The 13335-nt window shown below is 44.7% G+C and overlaps 1 protein-coding gene across 1 annotated transcript in view; it reads left to right on the plus strand.

Annotated features, from left to right (window-relative positions):
- Positions 1–13335, plus strand: part of CDC5L (cell division cycle 5 like) — a 253054-nt gene that overhangs the window by 139057 nt on the left and 100662 nt on the right. Inside the window, exon 11 of the mRNA XM_078647614.1 lies at positions 6923–7087. Within this exon, the coding sequence (XP_078503740.1) occupies positions 6923–7087 (165 nt within the window). The remainder of the gene's footprint in view (positions 1–6922; positions 7088–13335) is intronic.

The raw sequence follows: 13335 nt of genomic DNA on the forward strand, positions 1-13335 counted from the left end.
ATGCGGTATTTGTGGGGTTGCTTTTTGCAAGTATTTCTTAGTGTTGGTGTTGATTAATCCGTCTTCCTCTGCCTTGATCACCAATGCTTCCAAAGTTTGTATAAACCGTGAAGTAGGATCAGTTTCTAATGGAATATATGTATCTTCATCTTGAACGTGAAGGTCCACCTTCTGTTCATAAAATGTGGTGTCCATCATTACAAGGGCTCCCCCTTTATCAGCCGGTTGAAATGTTATGCCCAAATCTTGTTTAAGATCATTCAGAATACGTACTTCTCTCTTAGTCAGGTTAGAGTGTTTGGATTTTACATATTTGATATTTTCTAGATCTTTTTTAATCAATGCCTCAAAATTGTCAATACTTTTGTGGGAAATCGGTGACATAAACTTGCTTGTGGGGCGGAAAATTTCTGGTGTGTCTTGAGTATCTGTTTTTGGGATCGAGGAAAAAAACCATTTTAAACGCATTTAAACAATGCAACTTCTGTTGTTATAAACTAAATTGCGGCCCTAACATAGGTGCTCTGTTTCAGAGGCACAAATCCTTCGTGCCACAGAGACAGGCAGGCCCTTTCTCCCAGCTAAGACCCTTTCACCTAGATTAGCCCTCCCTTTACAATAACTAGCAACAGTGGGCTGTCCCTTATGTGTGCTCTGGGTGCAGAAGACGGTCCATCCTAAATACGTCATCTCCATGTCCAACAGTGACTAACCTACGTCACAACAAATTCTTGGAAACAGGCCCTTTCTCCAAGAACACAAATTCTTGAAAACAGAGCCTTTCTCCAAGAACTCATATTCCTCTGACCAACTTTACGTCAATCCAAGGCACCTATCCGGTATAAGTATACCTCCCTTTGCCCAAGCAAAGCAGAGGAGACCGAGACTTCCATGGCGACACTCTGCCTGAGACACTGCAACCTGCATCATGCCGCAGCCCCAGCTGGCAGAGGTGCTTCACCCACCCTGGAGGGTCCAGCTCGAGAATCAGGATGAAGTCCAACTAAGGTAATGGGGTTAGACTAAATCCTAAGGGGATTCTTGGCTCTCTCGGACCTACCCACATGCTAGGTACACTTAGGTACATCTAGTTAGGCATCATAGGAGTATAGGCTTTATCTTAATGCATTCTGTATTTCGTGTATGTGTTCATTACTATTGCAAAATGGTAGAACTAAACAATGCCTTTTTATTTAACTGCACTGCTAGCCATAATTCTCTGCTACTGTCCAATAGTTGTCGCAGCACATATAACCAGTACTAGAATAACAACTGAGCAATACATTTTATTGTAAACACACCCAACTGTTTCTTCTATGTACTCCTCTGAGATGAGTGACTGAATGAAAAGTAGTATATTGTTTCCACGATCCTGAGGGATCAGGGTTTTATGTTATGTGGTTGCCAGAAGCTATTCCCTTCTTGTCTTCAAGAAGTTTCTAGTGGCCTCTGAGCTAGCTGGTACACAGTAATTAAGTTTAATATACATAATAGGTGCATACAGACCTCAATCATATGCCAAGCCTATCGTGTATGTTATTCCAATGCGCAGAACCTATAAGGGAAATAGGAACTACACTACAATGTCTCAAGGGAATTCGATGAATATGTAGGAACAAAAGAGGTTCCTTTATTTAAAACATTTTGTTGTTCTGTGGTTAATACTCTTTTGGATATGTTGACTACTAAGTCACCCGCTTCAGGTTGCGTTGAGGTTTGCCGCTCTCTGGTTTTTTTTGGTTTGGATTTTCTTTTCTGGATATTATTTTGTCTGGTGGTCGGTTCGGGTCCTGACCTTCCCCCAAAAAAGACAATTTGTCACCCGAGGTAGTTGCTGTCTCTTCCCTTGTAGACACAATTTGCGTTATTGGTCTTAGTACAGGTGGGCATTGTAGAGAAAGGTCTTGATCTTCCACGACACTTTCCTCTGAGGATGTATTGTCCATTCTCTTAAAGAATCTTCTTTGTGTGTATGCCTCAGCCCACGTATAGACCTCATCCAACTTATAATCTATAGTGTCCCACCGGAATTTTCTGATTTTGCGTTTATGTACCTCTTTGGCATGTGTGTCCAACTGGATATTGATGTCCTCCAAAAACTTGTGCCAGTCCTCTTGTTCCATGCTTTCTGAAATGTCATCCTTAAGTCTAGTAATATCTAGAGTTAAGTCTTTAAGCACCGCTGACAATTCTTCAATGATAAGGAGAATAAGGTCTAGCGAACACTTACTCAAAATTATGTACCATCTCGACGTAAAAGATTTATTGAATTTAAAGCATGGGTTTAAGTGCTGTACGTAAACTTCGCGGAATTCTCTTAACTTTGATATTCTATGAGAGTGGTAGCATGAAGCCTCTGGTTTACTTCTTTCCTCATTGTGTATTCGAGTTGTTTGAGTAATTGTGTGGTAGTGCCTGTTGATGAACCAAAACTACGTGCCTCTTCAATCAAAGAATAAATGGAGTCCGCTTCATCTAGAGTGTAAGCCTTAGTTTCTGCCTGATTTAAGGTTAGGTCAGCTAGATCTCTGAATGATGTCATGATCTGTGGGTGCTGGTCTACTAAGTGGGCTCAAGTGTGAATGCTCTGCATAGATGTGGACCTTCAAGATGCTTATTTCCACGTCCCAATTCATCCCAAGCATCGAAAGTTCCTATGATTTACTGCGGCAGGTGCACATTTCCAATTCAAAGTTCTGCGGAGATGTGGACCTGCACACCAATTCTAAACTAATGTTTCTCAAATCATTTTTCTATGGTTATCTAAATAAGTGAGCTACTTCACTGGTGGATCGCCGAACCCCTTACTAAATCTGCCCTGACGTGACCTGGAAACAACAGATCTGTGAAGTGCTCAACTGTGTCCCCAAGGTTTCTGGATAGCTAAAGACATTTGTCCAAATAAATAACGTTTTCAATTAATTGCTACTCAATTGAAATTCTTAAACAACCAAAATTGTATTCAAATGTATATGCAAAGTTCTCCCATTTGGCCTACGCTCAGCTCCAAGAGTCTTCACCACATTTCTATCTCCCGTAGCAGCTCATCTCAGGCTACAAGGCATCCAAATATTCTCGTATCTGGACGACTGGCTGATAAAGGCTCTGTCCTTTCGTCAGGCTTCTCTCGCAAAAGCAAAATGCCTGCAAGTTTTTTACTCTCTAGGACTCTCCCTAAACATCCAGAAGTCAAGCCTCTGTCCTTCCCAAACAATACAATTTCTGGGGGCGAAACTGGATACTGTTAAAGACAAAGCATTCTTGTCCAAAGGAAGACTGTCTCGCCTTGTCTCTCTGACTTCAGACCTCCTAAAAAGAAAGTTTGCTTCAGTGAGAATGATCAAATCTTTTCTGGGGATTTTGTCATTAGCGATTCTGCTAGGGCCTCATACGCGGCTGAAAATTAGACCAATTCAGGAGGAGCTGGACAATCAGTGGCTCCAGATCTCAGGTTCATTCGACGACCAAGTCCAAGTAACTCCAGTTATGAAAAGAACTCTTTCTTGGTGGAAAATTTCCCAAAATACCTCAGTAGGACTCAGTTTTCAGCCGCCTGGGGTGCGCATCTTCAGGATCTATGCATAAGGGGAAGATGGTCTGCAGCAATGGCAAAGATGCACATAAACTGTCTGGAGCTTCGAGCCATCTTTCTGGCTTTCTACAGTCTTTTCTGCCAAGACTTCAAGGGTCTACAGTTCTTATCAGAACCGACAACACCACTTGCATGCATTACTTAAACAAGCAAGGGGGTACCAGGTCTCACATTCTGTCCCAAGAGGCACAAAGCATCTGGGAATGACTTCTCTTGCACGATATTGCGATCAAGGTGGAAGATCTTCCAGGAGTCCAGAACACCCTAGCAGACACTGTAAGCAGGACGACGAAGTCCTGCCACGAATGAGAACTGAATCAAACAATTCTGGAAAATGTCTTTCAGAAGTGGGGCAAGCCGAATCTAGATCTCTTTGCCTCCTGGAACAATCGAAAGTGCCCTTTCTTTGCAAGTTGGGAACCGGAGAAGGGCTCTTGGGGAAACTCATTCATGATGAGATGGACTGGAATTTTCGCTTACACGCTCTTTCCCTTTCCCCTGATCCCCATACTTCGGCGCAAGATCAAGAGGTAACCATGCTGCATGATTCTAATCGCACCGAAATAGCCACGTCAGCACTGGTTCACAGAGCTTCTCCTTCTCTCCAAGTGCAAGTCATTCCGCCTTCCAATGATTCGGAATCTGTTGTAAATGAGCGAAGGCCAGATTCTTCATCCTTGTCCCGCCCAACTGCAGCTCCATGCTTGGTTTCTAGATTCTCGGAATTCTAGGAGATAGACTTACTTCAAGACTGCAGAGACATTCTGAATAGAGCAAGAGCCCCTTCTACGTTACGAACCTATGCCCTAAAATGGAAGAGATTCTGTTGCTGGTGCAACAACAACAATTTACACCCACTGGACTGTCCTCCTGCTAAAATTCTACCTTATCTATTGTCATTATCTAAGTCTGGACTCATGTTTGCGTCTGTTAAATTGTATCTGGCCGCGATTTCCACATACAGACGATCCTCAGGAGCGGCATCACTTTGTTCCAATCGTCTCGTTAAACAATTCCTGAAAGGCCTTTTCAGGTCCTTCCCACCTATTAGAGCTCCTCCCCTGGAATGGAGACTGAATCTGGTGCTACAACAACTGATGAAACGTCCATTTGAACCCATTCATAAAGCAGATTTAAAATATCTCTCATGGAAGACGGCTCTCCTATTGGTACTCACCTCTTCCAGACGAGTGAGTGAAATTCAGGCGTTCACTGTAAGACAATCCTACTTGAAGTTTACTAATGACTATGTCCTTTGAAGAAAGAATCCCACATTAATTCCTAAGGTTCCTACTTCTTTCGATCTCAACGAACCTGTGATATTACGGACTTTCTTTCCTAATCTGTTCTCCTCGGCGGAAAAATCTTTGCATACCTTGGATGTCAAAAGATGCTTGAAGTTCTACATATCTCGGACTGTGTCAATCAGAAAATCAGACCAGTTATTTCTTTCTTATGTTGGCCATAAGAAATGATCAGCAGTAACAAAAGCTATTATATCAAGGTGGATTGCATCCGCTATTCAATTCTGCCATTGCAAGGCCGGACATCCGTTATCAAATAGACCGAAAGCTCATTCTACCAGGGCAGTGTCTTCATCAACGGCACTTTTTGCTGGTGTGTCCTTGGAAAAGGTTTGCCGGTCTGCAACCTGGAAAAGTGTGCACACATTTACTTGCCATTATTGCCTGGATCTGGCATCCGAGGCTGAGTCAGCAGTTGGTCAAGCAGTACTACGAAACCTTTTTAGATAAGGTAAGCCTATATGATAAGAGAATATTATTTCTGCTATTGTAAAGATTTTATATTGCATGCAACTTTTACTGTCTATGACTTACTCTTTATTATAATACAGATATGTATATTTTGCATTGGTTTTACATGGTATCTTTTGAATTTTCTTATGATACCCACCATCCACTATGCATCTGAGTGTTATTTACTGCTAGCTATTCTGATTCTAACCATGTGAATCTATGAAAGATACCCCAATACTGGATAAGAAAACGAGTTACTTACCTGTAACTTCAGTTATCCAGTATTGGTATCTTTTAAAGATTCACATGCGACCCACCCTCCTCCCCGGAGAGGCTTACCTTATTATTATGAAAAACCAAAGGAAAGGATGGACAGAGCGTTGACAATACAAGCACTCACCCCCAGTCAACTGATCTGGGTTTAATCCATCACCGTTCTTTAACCCACTCTGCCACCCCAGTTCAGACATGGTCATATGCAAATCAGTCTGACCCTGTGCCTCATGGGAACAGTCCAGCCCGAACTGCCAAGCCATGCTTTCCCTGGACCGGAAACAAGCTACCGAGGACCGGTTTCTGGCATTTCAGCCTTCTTCAGCCCGGCTTGCTTGAATCCAGTGGCAACGTGAGCAAGGGACTCACGTCTGAGCATACCCTGCCAACTTATGGAATCAAGCTATCCAGGCTGAAGAGGGCTGAAAGCCCAAAACCGGTCCTTGGATGCTTGTTTCCAGTCCAGGGAGGACCTGGCTTGGCAGTTCGAGCTGGACTGTTCCCATGGGGCACAGGGTCAAGACTGATTTGCATATGGCTGGGTTCAAACTGGAATGGCATGGTGAGCAAACAAACGATGGATTTAGGCCCAGATCTCTGTACTGGGGTGAATATATGACATTGTTCTGCATTCTGTCCATCACCTGTTGTTTTTGCATTTACCTTATTATTATGGCATACTTAAAGTCCTTTGTGCTACGAAAATCTGAGGGTTTGCCTCTCTGTGGGGAAGGTTCTAAGAAGGTGCTGCTGCCTGATTGACTTGTTTCCAACTTTGGTTCTTTTTACAAAAGGACTAAGATAGGCTAATCTAGTGACTTTTCTATCTACAATAGCCTATAGTATAATGTTATTAAGACTGTAATGTATATGTTTTATTGTACCGCGAGACTCTCACCTCGTCGACGGGATACATTCTAAGCATGTGAATCTATGAAAGATACCAATACTGGATAACTGAAGTTACAGGTAAGTAACTATTTTTCTTCCTGGTGCAGGCTGCAACCTGCACTGGGAACCGCACGTTTGATGTGATATGTCACACTGCTCCAGTTTATGCCCAATACACACACTTGAGTGTGCCACAGCGCGTAGTGCGGCAGCGCTTTGTATATATTATACAGCACCCGTATTAGTACTACTTGTTTATGCCAGTTTGCTTTTCACCAGTCTTTTCATATGCTTTGAATTTACGCTTTTAATTTAATACATGATATGTATTTCTGTACTTTTATGCACATACTTTGATATGTGTGTTTTGCATTCTGATAGTGATGAACCTGTTACTCTCTTTTGACAGGAGCGAGAGTCCCGCGAACACTTGCGGTTAGGGCTAATGAGCCTGCCTACCCCCAAGAATGATTTTGAGATTGTCCTACCAGAAAATGCTGAGCGAGAGCTAGAGGACCGTGACCTGGATGATGGCTTTGTGGAAGATGCAGCTGATGTAAATACTCGCAAGCAGGTAGGCCTTGCACCTGAAGATCAAATCGCAATATTCCAGCAGAAGTGGGACCTGTATCTTTGAATTTGAATTTGACAACAGGGATTATAATATCATGCAATAGTGTAACAGCTGTGAGAAATATACCTTATAATAGTAATGTTGCCTAAACAGTAAGAGCTGTATCATCTAATAGCAGTTTGCTTCTTCAGTGACAACCAAGTCTTCGAATATCAATTGAACTGTATGACCAAATAAGTATTTGTGATGATGAAACTATCAAGGTGATTGTAGAAAGCACAAGCACCAGAAGGCTACTCTTTTCCTTTTAGTTCAAGATTCTGCTGTAGGACTAAAGTGTATTCCTTTATGAATTTCTTCATTTGTGTGTTATTTTGTATTTGGGAATCCATGAAATGCTGTCAGGAATCTGGCTCATCAATAATAGTACTGTAGTCAGATCTATTACTGTCCTTTGATCCACCCCCTGGTGTTTATAGAAGGGGGGGAAGAGTTTACAGCATCAAGTTTTTCTGTATGGTTTGATTTATCAGACCTCGACCTCGATTGTTCTTGGAGCCGGCCTAGCTGTCAGTGCTCCCAGCACCCTCCGGTGACACAGTCTCCATTCTAAACCAAGACTCAAACAAGGAACTGGATTGGCGTCATTTGACGCCAGCTCATGTGCTAACTGAGGCCATTCCCTCCACCAAACCAGAGCCTGAGCCCTATTCCTATGGGTTCGGACTTGGGGATGATTGGGAGGGGCCACTGGACCCTTATGAATACCAGCTCCTAGACACCTGTTGTGAGGATTTGGCAGATGGCAGTAGACTGGGCACCACCCCAGAATCTGACTCGGTCTCTCCTCCTACTGTGGCTATGGAGGAGAGACCCTCGTTTTCTATGGTGGTAAGAAGTGCAGTCGAGGTCCTGGAACTGCAGCCCCCTCCGTGGCTGTCAAGAATAACATATTGACGGAGGTGCTTCCGCTGGGAGTCATCCATTCAGAACCTCTTCTCTTATGAAGCCCTCATGGGTGTCCTGCTCGAAGTCTAGTGCAGGGGCTCCTTTGAACCGGGCAATTGCCTGCTGACATAGTGTGTCGTTCGAGGGGACCCCAACTCCCTCACCCAACACTCTACCCCGAAGATCTTGGTGGTCCAAGCTTTCACTCCCTGGTGCATTCCATACCACCCCACCGGGTAGGGAATCCAAAAGGCCTGGACACCTTGAGCAAGAAAATGTTTTTGGCGGTCGGTGAACACTGCATGCCTTTTGGCTTGTTACTCCTCTTCACTCTGAGATTTTGTTGCGTAGGTGTTGCCTATGGTCCCAGAAGAGGCCATGGCCATAATCTCCCAAGCTGATGCGGATGGGAGAGACTGAGCTCAGTTCACAATTAGATGTGGGCTGGACACAACGGACTCGCTTGGTACAGTGGTTTCCTCATCGGTGGCCATAAGGCTCCATGCCTGGCTTTGCTTATGGTCATGGCCTTTGATGGCTCCCGTCTCTTCGTAAACAAGCTGGACTTCGCTTCAAGAATAGCAAATCTAAGAACAGGTCCTTGGGCATTTCCATAGTTACTAGTCTACCCCAGTCTGCCTTTCGCTCCTTTCTTGGCCGCGGAAGGGGCTTCCAGCCGTGTCTCCACCCGCCCAGCTATCACGGCATGCAAGCTTCCCAACCCAGGCATACCGAAGACACTACCCACAGACTTTGTGGGTCAGGCAGTCAGAGGTCGCACCAGTCAGTCCACCACTCCTCCAGCAGCTGCAGCCTCCAGCCTCTTTAGTTTGCCCTCTGACTATTATGGTCAACTGGCGGGAGGCAGGATATGCAATCATTTGCACCACTGGAGGTAACATCCTGCTGAAGGGGGTGTAAAACACCCTCTGCTGGAGCAGGCTTTGTTCCTCACCTCCTGAGAGTGTGGGCCCTCACCTCTGGGGGGTCACACACTACCCTGTGGTGGCAGGCTGCTCAGAACCAGTTAGCCAGTACACTAGTAGTTCATAGGTTTTCAGGGGCACCTCTAAGATGTCCTCTGGGTGCATGTTTTAATAATTCCATCGAAGGAATCAGTGTAGGTTTATTAATACTAGATGTTAGATACCAACATCTTAAGTTTCAGTGAAGCCATCATGTAGCTGTGGAACTCCCTGGTCACTTATAGTGGTAGGAATTGAACTGGCCAACACAGGGTAATATATGCTCATGCAGATTTCTCCTCAAATGTAGTAATAGTAGTCAAAATATCTTCATTCACTGCATTTGTGAAAAAACCCATCAAAGCTCAATCAAATTCACAGACTGAACAATAATTTTACAACAGTTCATAATAGACAAATAAGTGACCTACGGAACAAATGTTGTTTCTCTTCCAGGGGATACTCATTAATAGTCATAAGCACTGAATTATCTCCGCCCATGAGCGGGAACCCGGAACACATAACAATATACATATATATGTGTAAATATATCAAAAAGTACATTGTACTAAAATAATTATACACATATACATGTATAACAACCATAATATGCAGCCTAACATTTACACATAGGCTAATAAAGCCAACCTTACACACGTTCTGAAGCATGAAAATATGCTAAATATAAATGCAATAAACAGGCATGAGCCTAAAATGCATTACATAACCATGAAAAAACTTTTATTTTCATCAAAGAACCTGTTGTAAACAGTTATTGGCCTAAAAGGCTGCATATGAAAATTTGTCTGTGTACAGAAAATCAGACTGGCACCCTGCCTTTAAGGCCCCAGAGAATCTGCACACTTTGCCTTTAAGGCCTCTAGGAGAACTCTGTTCCCATCATGCACCACAGGTGACAGTTAGGTCAGTTCTTTTTTCCGGCTTGTTCTGTGAGGAACCTGGAACTTGAGCTCTGCTCATTTGTAGTATTTTCTGTCCGAAGTTGGATTTTTCTTGACATTTTTTGACAAATAGTACTTTGGTGGTGTTTGTTACCTTTTTTCTGACTAAACTGTTGTGAATTTTTTAGTCAGTATGCCACCTTTATTTTATAAATGTCCTTCCTGTGGGAAGAAAATGGCAAAAACTGATCCACACTCTGTTTGTGTGGTGTGTCTTCCTGATACTCATAAGGTGGAAGATTGTTATCATTGCCTCAACCTTTCTAGTAGGACTTTAAAAGAAAGAGAGAAAATGAGGCTTCTGGGCCTTCTGGAGAGAGAGAATCGTGGTGAGAAGAGTTCTAAGGTTTTCTTATCGACTTCTAAGCCACCTTCTCAGCCTAAACGTCGAAGATCAGCGTCTCCAGAAGGTAAAACGAAGAAAAATCGACTCCAGGAAGCTTTTCCTGCGAAAAAGAGGCGTTCGACGTCGAGATCCAGATCGCCGTCAGCATTGTCGGCGTCGAAGAGGACTCCGTCGACGTCGAAGAGGCCTCCGTCGACGTCGAAGACTTCGCCTGTGAGGCAGAATACAGCGTCTCGACCTTCGCCGTCAAGATCTTTATCGACGTCGAGACATCTGGTGTCGATTGCAGTAAGGTCGACGTCGGGGGTTCAACGCTCTACGTCGAAGGAGAAGATGCGTTCGACGTCGAAGGATCATGGGTCGACGTCGAAGAGTAAAGTGTCGACGTCGAAGGATCATATGTCGACGCCGAAGAGTAAAGTGTCGACGTCGAAGGAGATTCATACATCGTCGTCGAGGAAGAGATCGACGTCGAGAGGAAGATCGAAGGATTCGACGTCGCGGTCTAAGAAGAGGAGGTCAAAGTCTCCATCGCGACGTAGATCGGCGTCGAAGCATGCTTCGGGCTCGAAGCATGGAATGTCTAGGTCTCCCCCACCTGTGCACAGGTCGGCGTTGAGACTGTCACGATCAGCCTCTCGGACCTCAGTTAGGTCTTTGTCGAGGTCAGACATAAGTCCTGAGCCTAGAGTGGTTTCTTCACCGCAGGATCAACAGAAAGATGCGGTGGGACACGAGACAGTGCATCAGGATTCTTCTATGGTGGCTCAGTCGGGCTCTACCTCAGGCCAGGCAGATGATAGGCAATTGGTGCCCAGTCAGCGGACTCCATCTAACTCAGTGGTATCTGAGCACAGTGTAGTCTCCGGAGCTTCCAAGTCTTCAGCAGACCTGAATATTGTGCAGGTGTCACCTGAAGTTTCACCTGAGCGTGTAGGTCGGCCTATCAACTTGTCACCGAGATGGCATTGGAAGATGCGTCCATTATTGGGTGACAGAGCTCCGGTTCCTCGGACGGAGCTGCAAAGAAGATCACGTTCGAGATCATTGGAAAGAGAGAAATCTCGATCAAGGGAGCGAAGGAGGCAGCGATCTGCAACTCCTCAAGAGAAGCGTAGGACTCCTGCTCCATCTCCTAAGTCTGTAGAAGGACGGAAATCTCGTTCAAGGGAGCGAAGGAGGCAGCGATCTGCAACTCCTCAAGAGAGGCGTAGAACTCCTTCTCCTTCTTCTAAGTCGTCTTCGTCTTCTACAAGATCTTCATATAGAGACTATTCTCCCACAATATCATCTACTCCTCCGTCCAGAGTGTCTCCAGTGGATGATTTGGGCACATTTAATGATGTGTTATGTCGTGGGGCGAATAAGTTCAAGATCAAGATGGCAGTTCCTCAAATAGCAACGTCAGTCATCTTTGAAACCCTACATCACAAGACGACTGGTAGGCCTCTTCTGCCGTTAGTTCCCGGGTTGATAGAACCAGCGATGAAAACGTTCTTAACTCCGGCCACAGTGGGTTCAGGACCTTCTAGGATTGCAAAGAAGTACAAGGCTCCAGAGGAAGATCCTTTATTTTTGCGTTCTGACCCACCTCCAGATTCTCTTATTGTGGCGGCAGTCAGAAAAGCACATTCGGCAACATCTACCTCTTCTGCTCCTCCAGAGAAGGATAGTAAGAGTATGGATTCCTTGGGGAGACGAATGTGCAACACCTCAGGTTCGGTCATGAGAGTGGCCAGTGCGTCAGCCTTATTGGGCCGCTATGATCGTCTGCTGTGGGACTCAGTTTCTCGTTTTGCAGAAAAACACCCTAAGGAGGATCAGAAAGACTTCCTGGAAATAGTGGAAGAAGGAGGATTGGTGGCTAATCAAAGCATTAGTGCAGCTGCTGATGCGGCGGATCTGTCAGCTCATGGTTATGCACATGGTGTTTGTGCTAGACGTACGGCTTGGCTTCGCCTTACGGGTCTAAAACCTGAGGCTCAGAGAAAGATGGTAAATCTACCTTTTAATGGTTCGACTCTGTTTGGATCTCACGCCGATGACGAGATGTCTAAAATGAAAGTGGAGTTAGACACTCTTAAGGCCGTTGGTCTTGAAAAGAAAAAAGAGTTTAAGCGTCGAGGTAATTTTCGTCCCTATGACAAAAGATCTTTTCAGCAGAGGGGCCAACAGACGAATTGGTCCTCGCAAAATCAAGGCCAGAGTCAACAGAGATCGCAATTCCAGCAGAGGCGACCTGGACGAGGCAGAGGCAGCGGAAATAGGCAGCAATCATCAGCTACCAAGCAGCCTCAAAAACAATGAATGGAAGCTTCCTCCACAACCGTGTGCCACTCCGGTTGGAGGAAGTATTGTGTGTTATCTGGAAGAGTGGAAACAGATCACAAAGGACAAATGGGTACTCAATGTCATTCAGAGCGGGTACCTTTTGAAATTCAAGAAGCCACCTCCTGTCATGCGTCCTCTGAAAATGGTACAGTGGAACTTAATGCGCTTACAACAGGAAGCGGATGTCCTTCTGAAGAAGAATGCCATAGAACCAGTGCCTTTTCAACAGAGAGGTCAGGGCCTGTACTCTCGGTTTTTTCTTGTAAAGAAAAAAGGTCCAGTTACAGAGTTCAGACCCATTCTGGACTTGAGGCGTTTGAACAAATTCATTCGGAAGGAGAGGTTTCGAATGCTGGCTCTTCATCAGATTTTCCCTCAATTACACCAGGGGGATTGGATGTGTTCCATAGATCTGAAAGATGCTTATTTTCATGTCCCAGTATCCAAAAAACATCGCAAGTTTCTCAGATTTCAAGTAGGGGCTCGTCATTATCAGTACGCAGTGCTCCCCTTTGGCCTCAGATCAGCTCCCAGAACTTTTTCAAAATGTATGGCGGTAGTGGCTGCTTGTCTTCGAAAACAACGGATTTTCATTTATCTGTACTTAGACGACTGGCTTCTGAAGAGTTCATCCCCATCTCTACTGGAAGAACATCTTTCGATATGCCTCCAACTCATGTACAAGTTGGGTCTTCA

Source organism: Lissotriton helveticus, chromosome 6 (assembly GCF_964261635.1).
Source record: "Lissotriton helveticus chromosome 6, aLisHel1.1, whole genome shotgun sequence".
NCBI lineage: Eukaryota > Metazoa > Chordata > Amphibia > Caudata > Salamandridae > Lissotriton > Lissotriton helveticus.